This window comes from Larus michahellis, chromosome 5, assembly GCF_964199755.1.
Source record: "Larus michahellis chromosome 5, bLarMic1.1, whole genome shotgun sequence".
Lineage (NCBI taxonomy): Eukaryota > Metazoa > Chordata > Aves > Charadriiformes > Laridae > Larus > Larus michahellis.
In genome coordinates this window covers 58,724,221-58,742,231 of record NC_133900.1, presented here as the reverse complement: position 1 = coordinate 58,742,231, position 18,011 = coordinate 58,724,221, and the positions used below count along the sequence as shown (strand labels likewise).

At 40.9% G+C, this 18,011-nt stretch overlaps 2 protein-coding genes across 5 annotated transcripts in view; one reads left to right on the top strand and one right to left on the bottom strand.

Annotated features, from left to right (window-relative positions):
* Window positions 1-14,284, bottom strand: part of PPP2R2C (protein phosphatase 2 regulatory subunit Bgamma) — a 199,009-nt gene extending 184,725 nt beyond the window's left edge. Inside the window, exons 1-2 of one of the 3 annotated variants that reach the window (XM_074587542.1) lie at window positions 14,132-14,284; window positions 13,840-13,920 (exon numbers count right to left, since the gene is read on the bottom strand). Coding sequence is in view for 1 of the 3 variants with exons in the window: in XM_074587537.1 (XP_074443638.1) it covers window positions 13,840-13,920; window positions 14,132-14,147 (97 nt within the window). In the remaining 2 variants the exon portion in view is untranslated. The remainder of the gene's footprint in view (window positions 1-13,839; window positions 13,921-14,131) is intronic. The other 2 variants (XM_074587537.1, XM_074587547.1) reach the window with 2 other exon arrangements.
* Window positions 14,285-14,881: 597 nt separating this feature from the next.
* MAN2B2 (mannosidase alpha class 2B member 2) overlaps window positions 14,882-18,011 on the top strand; it is a 35,701-nt gene continuing 32,571 nt past the window's right edge. For both annotated transcript variants that reach the window (XM_074587536.1, XM_074587534.1), the window contains exons 1-3: window positions 14,882-15,002; window positions 15,161-15,199; window positions 17,521-17,756. In XM_074587536.1, coding sequence (XP_074443637.1) covers window positions 14,996-15,002; window positions 15,161-15,199; window positions 17,521-17,756 — 282 coding nt within the window. In that variant the 5' untranslated portion in view covers window positions 14,882-14,995. The remainder of the gene's footprint in view (window positions 15,003-15,160; window positions 15,200-17,520; window positions 17,757-18,011) is intronic.

Sequence of the window (18,011 nt, the reverse complement as noted above, 5' to 3'; positions counted from 1 at the left end):
GTTTTCAAGACCCTCTGTCATTTTATGTATTACTATTTACTAGCAATAGCTCAATTTCAAGTAGAATGTTTGGCTGCTTTCCACTTACCTCTAATCATCCCAACGCAGCTCTTAGTTTCCACTGAAGTTTGACCCTATTTATTTCAGTTCAAATATTAACACCACAACTATTAGGTGTAAGAGGATAAACAGAAGAAAATAAAAAGACCCTTGTAACTATTCACACTTTGAGAAAGCCCCAAAATATAAGCTAGATACATTGGAGCAAGAAATGTCATCAGAATGTCGATACAAGATTATGACCACAACATAGTTCTTACACAAAACCTACACCCGAGGTATTCACTATATCGAAGAGGGTCTTCTTTCAGCAGTACATGCAGCCTCATGCATCAAATCTTTATCCAGGATTACACTCAAATTCCAGCACTCTGCCTGCCCCTTGAAGAATTCCCACGATTCACAATTCCCAGTCCCCTTCCTCATTTCAGTACGGTCCCCGTTGAAAGACTAGACCAACTCTTGATCAGATGGTAGCCAGAATTTAACTATCTTTCTGCGTTTATCTATTAACAAATTGTTGAGCCACTGGGAATGTTTTGGTATAATTTTCAGCTGGAGTTCAAACTTCAGTCCATAAATTCTTACACGAGAAAACCCACATTTCATACAAACTATCTTTATTTTAAACCCATGTACAGTAATATGCATGCAGTTCCTAACTAGCTTTTGAACAAAATGAAACAGAACAATAAAAGCTTTGGGAAGGCGGTGGGCTGCAGAGTGAATTCCCTTAACCCTGGCTTTGAGGTAGGCTGTGACGGTCCCTATAGGACTCTGCCTAGCAGAGATAACAAGCACTGTCAAAACAGGTTTCCTAGAGCAGATTGCCTAACTATCTGGGAAGGACAGGATCCAAGGATTTCCCAAGGAGAACATTTTCACATCCAATCAGTCTTTCAGCTCTGCCCAGACCATCCATAAAAGGGCTGATATTGCAGGCTAAAATGTGATGGAAGGCTGAGAAAAATCAGTCCGGTAGAAACTAGATGAAGCCCAAATTGAATTTTTTGTAGTCTACTGAAGAGAAAATCTTATCATTAACCTTCCCTATCCCATGTCACTTCCTTCTTTTTTTTTTTTTTTTAAATGACTGGTGAGATACAGTTACATCGTGATTATTTTTTTTTCAAATAAATTATGAGGCATTAGCATATGCCTCAGTCAAAGGGATTTTTTTTTTAAGTAATCATGAATTTTCAATCCAGCCTACAGATATAATAATCACCCATGTGAATGGGACTTAATATACCAACCTTCAAACATTACAGTGTCTCTCTCCACTGGCCAGATCTGAAAGGTTAAGTAAAACATACCATATAGCTATTTCAGCCAACCAACTTCTGGAAAAACTGTAAACGTTATTTATAAAACGTTTTCTGTGCCAAGTAAGTACCATAGTTGAAATATTTACATATTTCTCATTTCAAAACAAGGACACTTCCACCTCTTCACTAACTGTGATAATAATGAAACATGTCTAACATGACCAAATTAAGGAATTGGCAGACTTATATGGCAAACAAAGAAACCAAAAGAATCCTAATAGATATTGAAAATAAATATATTCCATATGCTTTGAGATATTTTATAATGGAACCTTAAGCTATGGATATGGTTGAATAACAAGATGTATGACTACATGTGGATATGTAGTTTATTTATCCTTGGTAGGAAAACGAATAGACCTCATTAGCTGCAGTTCAAGAACAGGGCTAAATAAAGAGAAAAAAAAACATAGAACCAGATAAGGAAGCAGGCCAGATTATATTTCACATTCAATATTACTCACTTAGACATAAAGGAAAACATGACAAAAAGACAGAGATAGTAATATAATCTATTGTTTGTACATTACAAGAAAGCAAAAATATACACTAATACAACTGGCCCCAGTTTTTCATTACTGCACTGTTTTGATAAAACACAAATAATAATAAAAGATATAAAATGTGAATCTAAAAAACCTCTGGAAATTAAAATTTATGGCTCTCCTAGCAACTGTATCTCACACACTTGCATATATGCAGTATTCTGCATGGTATTTGGTGTAGGCTTTTGTGCTTTCACAGCAATGAGGTTGAATTATGGTTGCTGTGGGAACTGTATCTTTGAATTTCTTGACTTATGCTATCATCTGAACTCAAATGTTACATTAACATAGGTAAGCATTTGCTGTTTTTTTCCCAGAAAAAGGAAAAAAGAACCTACATGGATGGTTACATATTTAACTACTCTCACCAAAGAAACAACACGCAGCTCCAGGTCTGGAGAAGTACAGCACTATAATTATTCTCACACTGCATACACAAGTAGTAAAACAGAGCCACATAAAACCTGTGAGTCAAATGCAGCAGGGAACCTACAGAAATAGCAGTGTGCAATGATGTCATCAAAAGTTTGGTTTTGCAATCTTCCTTTATTTGTTCAACTTTTTAACCACAGGGTTTGAGTACATGCTTTCTTTCAGGTATCTGATGAGAGGATAAACACACACGTTTGTCAGATGCTTTGCAAGTGAGCGAGTGTGCTTTGCAAGTGCGACAGGGCTGTCAAAGTCAGTATTGCCTAGCCCCACTCAGCACGGGCATTGCTCTGGATACTTCAAGAAAACGCAGTAAAAGGAAGCGGTTTCTGCCATAAGAGTATTGAGGACTGACATTTGACGTGTAATATAGGTCACAGCCTGCTACAGAGACTCAACTCAGCATAGAAGGGAGGCAGCCTCTCACTGTTACTAGAGATATTCTTTAGCAGAGGCGTTTTGTCTCATGGTAGAATCAAGAAGCTCAAACTCTGAGGTCAGTTTCATTGACTCAAAATATTCTTTTTACTGTTCCTTCACTAGTACATTTTACATTCTGACATCATCAGGAAAAAGGGAGTCAGTCCTTTAACACACCTCTGTGCATTTTTGGAATTGTCACTGAACAATTATGCCTCTAAAATCATCAGATCAGAAATCGGAAATACCAAGTTAATAATTGCACTATTTTAAAATTGAAATAAATTGCATTGCACAGTTGCTACTTCCAGAAAAGTCAACATAGGTATTATGTTTTAAGTAAGATTTTTAATTACTGTGGAGGAGCATGAGGAAAGGGGGAAATCAAAAAGCAACATGAAGCCACAAAGTTCCTGAGGCACGGTGGCACCTTTCTGAAGAAACACCAATGCACAGCTACACTCTCAATGCACTTGGCACACCCACAAGGTCTCCTTACCTTCCACTTAGACAAGGTGAACGTTTCACTAGATCAAGTGTTTTTAGGGAGCAAAGCCTCTAAGGAACCCAGGAAAGGCAGTCAAAGTGAAATATGGCTGTGCTTTCCTGGTTTAGAATAGAGGAGACAGCATGCAATGAACGTAACAGCTTGTCAAGCTTAAGAAACAAAAAAATCTGTTCATATAAAAAACCTTAAGGGAAGAAAAACACATTTGGAATTTTTCAAATTGTAGTGCATGAAAAGGAAGAAGTAATCTTAAAATGTGAGCTCACCCTTATTTTAAATTGATTATATCTACTTTGCATATCACTATGGACTCAAAGTTAGGGCTTCTTGCAAATAGACAAAATCTGAAACGCAGGATATTTCCAGAATAAACATTCCATTTCAAAGCAGCATTCAAAGCAGCTAACACAAGAGCTTATCAGAGAACCTTCAAAAATATGAGTTATCTGATAGACAAAAACAGATATCAACAAAAACCGGTCTTTGTATTAAAAATGTTAAAGTTCTTGATGATTACTCAGTAAGACAGATCTAACAAGAAACCATTAAGTCTTGCAAGAATAACACTTCTACTTTGCATCTTTGAGACTAGTCATAACACAGTTTATTCTAGGTATAAAGACAAAGAACATTAACATAATTCGTATCTCCCAAAGAAACTGTGGGTTCCTTTTGTTTCCGGATTCCAAGAAGACTCTACTAAATATGGTAATAAGTTATGGTAGTTGTTGGAAATGGAAAGGCACATCACAAAGGATGCAACTGTGCTAAATAGTTTTACAACTCCCTTTTGAATGACACATGCCCTCTCTATGAATAGAATGTCAAATCAATGGCCCCTTTTACTGTCTAGACATAATTGTCTCTGAATTGAATACATCATCTTTAACTGCAATACCAAAATGGTTCCAACTAAAATAATGAAACTGTCTCTTGCATCATACTTCTGAATATTTTGTAAAAGTTATATAATACGATAGGTGGAGAAAGATTTATGAGGTTAACATTTCACTTATTCCTGCAATCAGCCCAGCTGTCAACCCTGTTCACTGTGACATGAGCCTCTATAAAATATGCTTGTAAATAAATATAGTCAAAACATCTGGTGAATGTATGCATTCTGAAAAAAAATTGTATTTAATGGAAGAATTAAAAATATACAAATAGGTCATCAGTTTTAAGAAGATACAAATATTTTAAAATACTATATTTTTGAACTATAATAGCCATGTATCATACACGTGCAAAATATTATGTCTATAAACCAAACAGTATTTATGTACTTATTCTGAAAACTTCTGGAGGAAGAAAAAGTCAAACACATGTACATTGATTAATTTAACATCCTTTGATTTTTATACAAATCTTGCATGAACATCAGAAAAAAGTGTGTGCATGCGTACATTTGTGTGCATGTAAAAAATACATAATGAATTTCCAAAGGTATTTTACAAAATAACTCAAAATAAGCCACAGAGTTCCTTGTGTTGGTACATTTAAGTTTTGGAATGTTGTACACGACTTCTTAATGTTACGTCTAAGTGCTCTAACAGAGCAGTTTGCATATGTAACCTGAAGGCCACATGACAATATACCACATGTATCCATTACAGGTATGAATGGAATCCTGTGGTACTCTCCCTGAAAGCAACCATATTTAGAGATTTACTAATTGGAAATCTGAAGTAAGTCAACAGCAGGATACTACAACATGCAGCAGTTTTCAATGTCAACAACAAATGACATGCTTCTTTCTCACCCTTCAGAGGCACTGCAAGGACTTTTACTACCCCACATTTACCTCCAGAAAAAGAAGGCTCCATTGACACCTCAAAATTCACCTGAAATGCATAAGGGTGATCACCCACAAAGAAATAAGCAGCACAGTGCTGTATTCACCCCTATTGATGAAAACCAAAGACAAGCGTCATAATACTAAGAGCATTGTCCTTAGCTCTTAATGACAAAATACAGGGAACATATTATTCAGTTGGAAAAAGACTCACCTGTTTCTCAGTACTCCAGTTACCTTAGGAAATTAAGTCACATCACTGCATCAGTTCTCAACCCAAAATCACCAACAATGAACCTGGAGGTATGATAGCTTTGGCAAGATTTAACATTATAGCAGGTAGCAATCTAGAGTTCCAACCACCAACGAATACCATAACATAGCTAAATCATGCACTTTAAAATATGCCCAGAGAAGTCTGGTCTCCCTCCTGACCATCAGTACAAGTTTTAATAAGTGCCTGTTATAATGCCTTCTCCCTGTACCTCATAGTCCTTCACTTTTATAGCTCATAAATGGTGTATTAATGCACTCTAAATTGCACTGCAGTTCAAAAAAAAAAAAAAAGAAAAAATAAGAGAGAAAGACAAAGGGGATCATAGTGTGCACATTCATTAGTTTGGCTATTTTACTTATATATTGCTATTTTCAAAGTACCATCTGTATCCACTTACTAGGACAAACAGAAGAAACAGAAAAAAATTGTACAATGGCCCAGAAGCCACCTCCATCTCAGATGGAATTGCACTGAGGAAGGCCAGCCACCACAAAGTTCTTCGTGCTTGCTACAGAAAATGTCTATAAACATCCATGGCATGCTAACCAGAAACATCTATGTTTAAAAAGACTCATCAGATCAAATAAAAGGGACTGCAATCATTGTATCAACAAACTATGAACGGAGTGACCAAAAAGGCATCACATGAAATCTCTGGATCCAATCTTAAATCAAAAAAAAAAAAAAAAAAAAAAAAAAAAAAATCCATGAGGGGTTTTAAAAGAGACTTTGTTAAGTTCAAAACTGCTAGAAATTTATGAGGTAGCTCCCTCTTCTGGATCACCAAACAATGACAATTCAACTTAAATGGCAAGATGCGGAATTTGGCCAGTAAACACCACCTTTCACTATTTGGGGGTTCTGTCACATACCATTAGGTGATCACATAGAGACTTAAAAGGTTGTGAGCTACTATTACTTAGAATAAAGAGTTTATATCTGAGCAGCACAGTAGGAGAGAAAGGTGGTTAAAACCCCCGAATAATTTGGTATCGTTTTGGAATTTTTTTCATCAGATAGTGCAAACATGCAAAAGAAAAGATATTTTCTTCTTGCTTTAAATCTCTCCACATTTTGATGACAAATGCATTTTACCGCCTTTCACAGAAAAGAACTGATAAATAAGAATATTTAAAACAGGTCACTTTCCCACTTGTATGGCTTGCAATGTGACTTTTGATTTCATATCCGCAGAAGTTAAGTTTCTGGGTTGTAATTCTTGAAACAGAAGAATCTTGTCTTCTTGGAATTTCTTTCCGTTTTGACAGGTTCACACAGAAAAAAACTGGACAGCGGGAAAAGCTTCTCTGCACATGAGCTATTCAGCCATTCTCCAAGACAGCTCGGGCAATTTCTGCACACATTTGTAAAGTGGAACTGGAAAGATCAGAAAATGGGTACTCTCTACCCCTATATAAAACTCAACTCCATAAAGGAACCTTGGCTTTCTGACTTGACCTATAATGGAAAGGAAGGCTTTGTGAAAGCCTGGTGATTTTTCTGCCTCTCAGCTGGAACCACAGGCAATTCTATACTCTTTAAATTGTCCGTCACTATTCAAGCTGAATGATAATGTTTGACTTAAATACAAAAATTAGTCTAAATGCCAAAGTTCTGGCCCCAATGAAATCACTGTTTACTTCATCAGCGTTATTATTTATAACAAAATCATTACATAAATTAAATTATTGCACATTTAATGAGAAAAGGGGAGCATAAAAGATGTCCCTGTTAAATTCTAGACTAGATAACTTGAAAGCATGATTTTTGACTTGCTAATACCTGCATAATCAGCCCCACAACAGCGTGATTTCATCTTTCATGATATGTATTACCAAGTGCATCTTAAAGGATGCGGCCAACTGAAACACCCAAGGAAATTCTGATCATTCAAGCACAGATAAAACCAAAATTGCCAGGAGTTATTTGGATGGAACTGAAAGGATCGCATAAAATGGTAAGCCTTGTAGACCTGGAAATAGTGAAAGACAGAGGGAAAAGAGCTAAGATTTGCTGTGCAGGCACCTGCTGCAAATGGCAGACTTCCAGTGACACAGAGGGGAGACCCCTTTGCCAGACTCTGCAACAGTCAATGGACTGAGACCCCCCACAATCCCCTTAGCAGAGAGAAGAGTTACAGAGGACAATGGGAAATTAAAACCAGAGCCGAGGAAATCAACAGAAACTAGAAAATCCAACCAAGTGTGTAACTAAAGATATTAAAAAGGGGAAGACTGGAAGGAAAGAAAAAGGATCAATGGGAGATTAGAGACTAAAAAGGCAATTGGCTGAAGACCACATCCTGGAAACTGAGATGATGAAGGCCGCAACTTGTGGCATCAAAGAGCCAGAGCTAAACAAGTACAGCATGTTAGAGGGAGTGAGTGGAGTCCTTGTAAAGGGCAAAAAAATCTGAAAATCTGGTTTAAAAAAAAAAAAGCTTAGTCCATTTTTTTTAAGCTTCATCTAAGTAGCAATACCACTTTTCAGGTTACTGGAAAGGAGCTAACGTCTTCAGTCAGATATTTACAAAAGAAAAGAATTAACAAAGTGTTAAAAAAGTATTTGTTTTATGGGCAAATTACACTTAATGACTCTTAGGAGAAAACACACTCTAGCACCCATATTAAGTTCCAATAGAAACACTATGAAAGCAAGTATTTTATAAATCACTGCAATTAAATAACCTTAATGTACTTAATTAAATTAATTTACTCCATAAAAATCAAACCAACTCTTAATTCAAAACACAAAATGAGGAAACAGCATTTGAGAAATGTAAATAATGCACTCACCTTTTCCTTTTCATAACAAGGACATACCTTCTGGTATTTTATTGTCACTCAAGAAGTATTGTATTTTTTTTTTTACAGTAATCTACAGAAATATTTGAATCAGAGATTCTTACAAGACCCATGCCACAGATAAACAAAGACTCCATAAACAACAGATAAAAATATCACAGAATCGACTATTATTGTAGATAAATATCACTAGAAGTAAGCTACTATATAAATAAATATAACTTCAACATACCTTAATCCTTCCTCTTTGTCTATCATGCTGAAATTTTCATATTGAAACTTAATGTCAGATTGTGCAGCAACAAACAGAAGCATAATCAAATACCCACGTTTTCTTGCAAAGAGTTATTTATTGGGTCTGGTCTTACACAGCCACATACCCTCCGCTGGATAAAAAACTGGCTGGATGGCCGTGCCCAGAGAGTTGTGATTAACAGAGCAAAATCTGGTTGGTGGCCGGTCATCAGTGGTGTCCCTCAGGGCTCAGTTTTGGGGCCAGTCTTGTTCAATATCTTTATTGATGATCTAGACAAGGGGATTGAATGCACCCTCAGTAAGTTTGCAGATGACACCAAACTAGGTGGGAGTGTTGATCTGCTTGAGGGTCGGAAGGCTTTACAGAGGGATCTAGACAGGTTGGATCAATGGGCCAAGGCCAATGGCATGAGGTTTAATAAGGCCAAGTGCCGGGTCCTGCATTTTGGTCACAACAACCCCGGGCAACGCTACAGGCTTGGGGAAGAGTGGCTGGAAAGCTGCCCAGCAGAAAAGGACCTGGGAGTGTTAGTGGACAGCCGGCTTAACATGAGCCAGCAGTGTGCCCAGGTGGCCAAGAAGGCCAGTAGCATCCTGGCTTGTATCAGGAATAGCGCGGCCATCAGGAGTAGAGAAGTCATCGTGCCTCTGTACTCAGCACTGGTGAGGCCTCACCTCGAGTACTGTGTTCAGTTTTGGGCCCCTCACTACAGGAAAGACATTGAAGTGCTGGAGCGTGTCCAGAGGAGAGCCACCAAGCTGGTGAGGGGTCTGGAGAACAAGTCCTATGAGGAGAGGCTGAGGGAGCTGGGCATGTTTAGTTTGGAGAAGAGGAGGCTGAGGGGAGACCTCATTGCCCTCTACAACTACCTGAAAGGAAACTGTAGAGAGGCAGGGGCTGGCCTCTTCTCCCAAGGGAATAACGACAGGACCAGAGGAAATGGTATGAAGCTGGGGCAAGGGAGATTTAGATTAGATATTAGGAAGAATTACTTTACTGAAAGAGTGGTCAGGCACTGGAACAACCTGCCCAGGGAGGTGGTGGAGTCACCATCCCTGGAGGTATTTAGGAAACGTGTAGACATGGCTCTTCAGGGCATGCTCTAGTGCCCAAGATTATTGGTTTGTGGTGGGGAGTTGTGTGTGGGGTTGTGGGTGTGGAGTTTAGTTGGTGGGTGCTTTTTTTTTTCTTTTTTTTTTATGTGGTTGGACTCGATGATCTCAAAGGTCCCTTCCAACCACTAAGATTCTGTGATTCTGTGATATAATGTCATAACGGGAGCAAAGCATGATGATAACGCTTTTCAGACAGGAGTCCTTTTCCCGTGCCGCTGCAGCTCCCAGACAGCAGTGACAGTTAACCAACTAAACACCAACATAAGCGACTGTAAAATATAGAGGTATTAAACACAGGGAGTTGCTGAATGTATAAACAGGGATGTACGAAGTAGGACTGGAATAACAGTATCATCCACACGCATGGCATCAGAGGGGACACTAGGGTGCACGCAAGCCCTGTGACGTACCTTGCAGTGCTGTATGCAAGATAGTAGTGTCCTAAATGTACACTGGGGTGAGACAAGGGGTATGCCGGTCCCTTCCAAGCACCTTGGTTACCTCTGGAGAAATCCAGAATTGTGGGGTACAGAAGAGGCACGTTTCATTTCGCTACATCTCCAAATTAAACAGCTGGGAGCCCAGCACTGCAAAGCGTACCCATCCAACTAAGGCCTCATGGAAACATAACATCCATTCATGGTGATCATAGTATAAAGGAAATGTTGGTAAACCGTGAAGTGTTAAGGAAAGAACTGCTACCATGCCTTTTTATGAGACCAAGGAAAAATCAATTGTTTGGTTCAGCTATAAAAGGATGGAGATGCGAAAGCATCTACAGATGGAGCCTTCCTATTTAATTAGGCCTTACTAATGAAGGCATGACTCACAAGGACATTACTTCAGTTCTAAGTTTGTGCAATCACATTGCTTTCCATAGAATTTGTGGAATAATGGAAAAGACAGTATTGAAACAAATCCAGACTTATTGTCTTTGATTGAAAATTACAGTAAACAAAAAGCTATTGGAGGTAAACCTGAAAGTGACTAAATTCAAATGCAGCAGTTCACAAGTCTTCTAGCTCCTTCAAATGGTATATTATTCAAATGTACCTTTACAACAAAATAGCATATTATCCATTTTATCTTCTCAATAAATCTCTCTTCAAATTACTCAGAAATAAAAGAGAAAGTTAGAGAGGAATAAGGTAAGTAACAGGAAAGTTCACATCATGATTCACAAGACACTAATGGTAACAGGGCTTTCAACCACACAAGAGCATAAAGTTACAAAATGGATGATAAGAAAATTCACACTGTAAACCAATTTCATGTTTCCAATGAGCTAACTTCAAGAGTGAAAACTAAAAATATGATTTTTGACTCAATCTTTTCATTAACCATATAAACACTATTGAATGTAATGCTATCTAGAATAACATAATGCCAGCTTAGAATTCACAGCATAAAATATTTCAAACTGGCTTTAATTTATACAAATTTTTCAAGAAGTTAATGTGATGTAGAACTTAAAGAAAAGAGTTTGGAATAAGCAGTCCTGTTAGCAGTCCACCAGGTAGTTTGGGCAAATCACACAAGATCTGACTTTTCAGAAGTCCCAAGTACTAACTGCTTAATAGCTGACATTCAGCTTCTGTAAAAATTACATCCTTAACTTCTATATTTCATTTTGCTAGCCTGTAAATGGATACTCTAATACTGTTCTTCATATAGCTTTTGTGAGGCTGCACTTAATGTGTGCAAAGTGCTTTGAGATCTTTAGCATGAATAAAATATATTTTGCACTTAGGCGTTAATTATAGAAGTAGCAATATTTGAAATAAGGTTTTGTATCAAGGCAGCAAGACTAAATCAAACATGATTATCTTGGCTTTGATTCTGATGTTTTACTTACTAAACTATTTTTCCTTGCATTTGAAATATGCAATTTTGCTTTTCTGTTATGTAAATGAATGTTTTTCATCTAACATATCTATTTTTGGAAATAGAATAGTTTTCTTTCCTAGTCTGAGAGAGAAATGTTGCAGAACACAATTCTGAAGTCTAACTGACAGAGTGCCATTGCATACATTCAATAGCAAAAGCAGCAAGAGGTGCCCAAAGGACTCACTGAACTTAGAATATTAATGCATGTTTATATATAAAGATATATAGCTAGACAGATAAACACACAATAATATTTAATATAGATTAATTAGTTCTTCTGTCCTTTGATTAGGTGGTCCTAACTAATGCAGCTGCAGCCTTTATGAAAAGTAAAAAAAAATGGGATCAGGATGGATAGAAAAAAAAAAAAAATCAGCATTGGAAGTCATAGGAACAATCCATTTTAAGCTAAGGATTCTGTTTGGCTCTGTGTAATTTAAGTTATTTTAGAGGCAAATTTCAGAAAAGGAAAAGGTTTGGACTTAATCCAAAACACTGGCATGCAAAAGAGGTCAAGCCACCTGCCATAGTGGTCCTTTCTTTTAAATGTTGTTTTCACTTCTGCAAAGTGTGCTGATTATATTGCTGTTTCTGTTCCCAGATATTAGTGGCATTTAATAGACAATGTGTATCCTGGAAAATGCATGTTATATTTATATATAATCCTATTAACATAAACAGGGTTTGCTACCTGCAGATGACTTTGACTCTATAGCTTATGTGAGCAAATCACACTGCTTCAGACTGTTTCCTGTTCTCTGAATTTCACATATTCCCATGCTGAGTAAAGAGAAAACGCGTAAGATTTCCATTTAAGTCATGGAGTAAAATTGGGCATCCATAAATTGCCACTGTTAAAGAGAACTGAAGTCCAAGTTAGCAAATTAATTTAAAAAACTATGTCATGTGACGAAAGATGACCCAAAAAAATCAAAGGAATAAAACACCTGTTGAGAAGAAAACATAATAGTCTCAAAGCAGTGCTGAAACACTGGTATTTACCCAAAGGTTAAGCAGCAGATTCTACTCATTCAAATCTTTAAATGAAAGTAAATGCCAACCTAAAGCTTGTTTTTCACATTCTATGACGCCTAAAAAATGCTGTCACTCACTCATTACACTCCCTCACACGGATGTAATTTCCACCCCCACCTATCGTCATCACATCTGGTTTGGTATGCAGTTTCACTCAAAAAAAAAAATCTAGGCACAAAATCATAACATATTTTGATAATTGCTTTATTATGCAATTACACACGCTATTAAGTATACCTTGAAATATAAACCACCATGGAATAACTGGAGGGAGGGGAAGCAACCACACTCCAAAGCCTTGTCAAGCTGTAGCTTATTATTAGTACACTGGGGTTTAAATCACTTCTCCAAACAGCAAAACACAAGACATAACACAAAACTTCGCATCCCGCAGAATTACAGATAATGAAGCTAAGACAGACCACAAACAGGTAGTCTATCTACCAGCCCCTGTAGCTTTATCACTCCAACCCATGTTTGTGAAACACACCTTAAACATGTCAAGTGAGTGAGATTTCGTTGTCTACCTATCCCATATATTTTAGTGCTTCACTGTTGAAAAGCTTTCCCTAATGTCTAACCTGAAGCCAATCTATTACAGAGCACCACTTCCCTCAGCATTGGGAAGTTTTTCAGTCCAGCTGAACTTGTGATGCATTTTAAGCCCTTACAAACAGTAAACGCACTCTCCTCAGAAATGCATAACACCAGCAGACCAAAACGTCGAGATGAGGTCCCAGCTCCACTTAACTCACTGAAAACAGACACTGATATATGCTCGTGGACACTGCACGCTACACATCTGGCATGCTGGAAAATACAGGTTGACATCTTAAGTTTAAATACTCTGCATGTTCAAAACCATAAGCGGTTCAGAGACAGAGGGGAGACTTTCTTGCCCTGGCACCCAAAGGCTGTTCCTTTTCTGATCACAGAATATTTAAAAAAAAAACTTTCCAGGTTCTCTCACTCTTCAAAGTTAAGGGGAGGAGAAAAAAAGGCCAGAAAACTTTCCAGCAGGTACTACACAGCCTCCCTCACACCAGTAGCCACCAATGCCAAGGCCAAACTGGCTGATGCCACTAGGCCGCTATCTGCGAAACCTGATTTCTCAAAAAAAAAAAAACAAAGCAAAACCAGATGAGACACTTAGACGAAGACCGACACACGCAAACCATCGTCGGCTGCCCCCTGACAGCCCACCTCCCCTCCTGCACTAGGCCCACGCGCCATCTTCATCACCCCACAGGCCCCATGCCCGGGGCGGCTGCCACGTTATCCTGCGGCCGCTCTCCCACCGGTGGGCCACCTTCCTCCACACGCCTCCCGCCAGGGCAGTGGCCGAGGGGACGCATCCCACCTCAGCACCCCCATACTCACCTTCAGAGACCTCGAATTCGGCTGCTCCATTGAGCTGGTAGAGGCACCAGTCAACTGCGCTCTCGCCTGGAGGGCCGCCAGCTGGGCAGGGAGGAAAGGCAGAGTCAGTCCGGGGCACCCAGGGCCGGCCTGGGGGAGAGAGAGGGCTGGGGAAGGGAGAAGGAAAGAGGGCGGCGGAGGGGGGCGGCAGAGCCTGGGAAGCGGGGAGGGGAGATGGAGGGGACAGAGGAGGGAACGGAGGGATAAGAGGGTACCGGGGAGGACCGAGGGAAGGGAGAGCGTTTCCAGATACCCTGCTTGTGGGACATGTGTGTTCCCCTCCGAAAGGCGCCCAGTGCTCTGAACTGTTATTTGCTTTGCTCCCAACGCCGGTAGCTCGGGGCGCCGCCTCCTCCTCCCAGCGGAGCGGGCGGCGCAGGCAGCCGGCGCTGCCTCGGGGCGCTCCGGGAGCCGGGGGAGGGAGGACGGGAAGGAGGGAAGGCTCCGCCCGGAGCTCCCGGCGGAGGCGGCGCAGCCTCGCCAGGACTCGCCGCGCCTGGCACCGCCGGCTGTGCCGTGGACACAACAGGTGTGAGCGGGCGGAGGGTGACCCCGGCACGGCGGAGGGGCTCGGGAGGCTGCCGGCGGGGCCGCCCCCAGCGGGGCCGGGCGCCCATTCTGCCTGAGGCGAGCCCCGGTCACGACGGCGGCGGCGGGATGCGAGGCCACAGCCTAGCTTTCCTGCCGGCCTCCCTGAGCAGAGGCTCCTTCCTGCTCTCGGTTCAACTTCAGCCATGAGCTGCCCGGCGGGGGCCGTGCCCTGTCCCTCCACAGTGCCTCGGCCACACCTGCCTGTGGTGCGGCCAGCCCGGCGCCCACGGGTGTCCGCAGCTGCACCAGGAGGTGAGGACACCACACGCCAGGGCCATGCCACGGTCACCCAGGCTAGCGTCCGTATGGATTCTCCTGGCTCGCCACACCAAGCGCCGGCAGCCGCATTTTCCTCAGGACATTCACCTCAGCTCTCTTGCCATCCCTGGGCCGTGTAGGCTGTCTGACAGGAAAAGGCTGCAAATACCACATAAATGGTCAATGCTGAAATCAATGCAAGGCTAGAAAGTGGTTTTCACCTGGTCCCTGGACCCCTGTGGATCCGCAAACTGCCTTTACAGCATCCATGAGAGGTAAGTAAGAAAGCAAACCTGTGATCAAGTAAGCTGAAGTACTCTGTGTGGTGACCTTTGCCTCTGCTGGAAAATGTTTAGCGGAGTGGCAAATTTTAAAACACTGAAACAGTCAGCTTGAGCGAACTTTACATTAATAAGTGCCTTTATTTTTACAGACATCCACCCCAAAAGCACCCCAGGAGGGAAATGCAAAGGTATGTTAATTGTTCTGTTCACCAGGTGGCTTTCTTGGTATTTAATTTAACACAATTGTGACTGCTTAGCTTAGAGCTGGCAGTATCCTGCCTACGTCTTCTCTCTTTTTGAGGTGACGGTGTCAGAGGCCCACGTATACCACTCATGTCAAAGAGCGCACACACACTTTGTATGGGCAAATGAAAAAAGCTTAAGAAATAATACAGGAAGACTATAATCAATCCATACTAAGAGATTAGGAGCCAACAAGAGGATAAAATATCAATGTAGGCAGCAGTCATGGCACAATTACACTGGCTCCTCCATCTGGCTTTTTGCTATTTGTGAGATGGTATGTAAATGGTGGGGAAGCATTATTTTTGGCCTAAATTCTACTTGATATGTCTACATCCATACCTTTTTGCAGCCAGTGAAGACCCTCCTGATGCCTTGAAGCGTGTATACTGTGGGCAGGTTCATTCAGTTTTTCCTGGTAAAATTATTCTGTTCAAATATTTATGTTCTTCTCCACTGCATCCAAGACAGTGTCACACTGCAGCCTATATGAAAGAGTAAAGAGGACAATTACACTTTCTGAAGGAAATAGGTTTAAAATGGGATAACGTTCTGCAAAGATTCTCAGCTACTTTTAGAAACAAAGCAAAGCACCAACTCTTAAGCTTTGCTGGGAACTTCACCTAAATTACAAAGACCATAATGCCTTCTGAGGTAAAAGAACACCAGTTCATTTAGACACTGTGTGTATATATATCCCTAAACCATATGTTTGCTAGATGTGCACTAGCTTTCTTGGAACTGAAAAGGTTTAAGCTGATGATTTGGGGAAAAAAAATTAGTATCATAGAGCTGTATTAAAGTAAAGCTTCATCCAGCTGCTTACAGTGGTACTAACTCCCCCTACAGACCTTGATTGTTCTTCATAACAAGGTATTATCATAAATAAAATTAACCTCAGCATTCCAGTGTTAGCCTCTTCTTTTTGGAGAAAACTTGTCTACCATATTAATTAGCAAACAGCGTCCCTGTTCGGGGAGGATCCATTCATATTAGATTTCATTTTTATAAAATGTAACAATTTTATGTGGTTCAACTCGGTATTACTGACTTACATAGCATTTTTCATTCTGGACTTCAAATATTTACAAACTTTGTATGTTAAAAACTTCATTGAGTTTGTAAGGTAATGCAGCACACCTTTTTTTTTTTTTTTTCTTTCTAAAATGAGGGGATAGTTGCAAATCGCATTTACAGTGTGTGACCAGTTTCTACAGGTATCTTGAACATTGAGATGTGTTAATTTGCACCCAAGTGCCAGCTAGCCCAGTATGAATTAATCTTCTACTTTTACAAGTGTAAGTCTGTAGATGGACACTCTTAAGCTATTTGTGATTGTTTCCTTCAGAGAGATGACTGGTTTAACTAGGTTTGGAAACTCATAATGCTAAATCAACAGACAAACTTGAATGTGGGAGTAGGTACCCCCTTCATCTGATGTCTGTTACTTTTGCACTGTTGGAAATGAGCTCAGAGTTTGGTATGATTATTTTTTTTTTTTGGTCATTTCAGGATTTTAACGTTGTTAAAAGCATGTAATTTACTCAAACTAGAACTTAAGCAAAGTAGTCAAGTTCTACTACTTGGTATTTTAAAGAGTCAAAGTTTAAAAAGATAGTTTAACCTATTTTGGCTTTTAATATCACAATATATTGGGCAGAAACTTGTCCAACTGCAGACAAAACTTCTGAGGAGATTGTTTGGGCTACATGACCCTATGACATTTTTTAATTATGGGTTGGATTTCTTTTTCCCTTTTCACTAGGACTTTGTGCAGACACCAGAATCTACCTTTTCAATTCTCAGCACAGGGTCCACCTCTTGCTAGCAGCAGTAAGGCAAGTGATAAAACCAATTTAAATGGGATCAGAAGGTCAACCACATGAAATTTAATCTTGCTACAACTTCAAAGATGCAGACAACAATCTGTAATGAAGTATTATACCCTGAAATAAAGAACTCGTGTTCAATTCAAAAGAATTTCCTCCAAAAAAAAAAAAAAAAAAAGGGTTTATAGTCGTCTGAGATGCAGAACTCAACATCTCCCTGAGCAATCTAGTTCTCTAAGAAACCAGCCCCAGCCTTACCAGTGAGGTACCACCAGGAGCTCCCGGGGGCTGTGGGTGTTACCTGGCTCTTTGCACCCCGCTGGAGGCATCTCCAAGCAGAGCAGCTCGGGGCTGACCTAGAGTCACCCCAAATCCTCTGATTTAAAGGAAAACTGACGTAGTTTTATTTGTTTGTTGTTTGTTTGTTTGTAACACAGCAGCTCCTCCCGACGCGCCAGCCCTGCTCCCCGCCCCGGAGAGGCGGTGCCGGGCCGGCGGGACGCGGAAGTGCGGCGGGGAGCCCCGGGGAGCCGCCATGCGACCCCCGCTCCTCGTCCTCCTGCTCCTGCTCCTGCTCTTCAGCCTCCTCCCGCGGGCCGATGGCCGGGGAGAGCTGCGGGCCTTCGTGGTCGCCCACAGCCACATGGACGTCGGCTGGGTTTACACGGTGCAGGTGGGGCCCCCGCGGAGCGGATCACGGCGCGGCTGCCGGGGTAGGGGTGGACTTGTCGGCCGGTGGGGCTGGGGGTTCCCGCTGCCCGACCTTCGCTCGGCTCCCTCTGCCCCTTCAGGCTTGCAAAACCATCCCGAGTTGTGAAACGCTGGCTGCCGGGAGGTCTGTCTGCCCACCCCTAACACCCACCCGCCTGCCGAGAAAGGCATAAATCCTTGTAAAGTGCATCTCCTGCCCTAAGGCTGTCCCAGAATG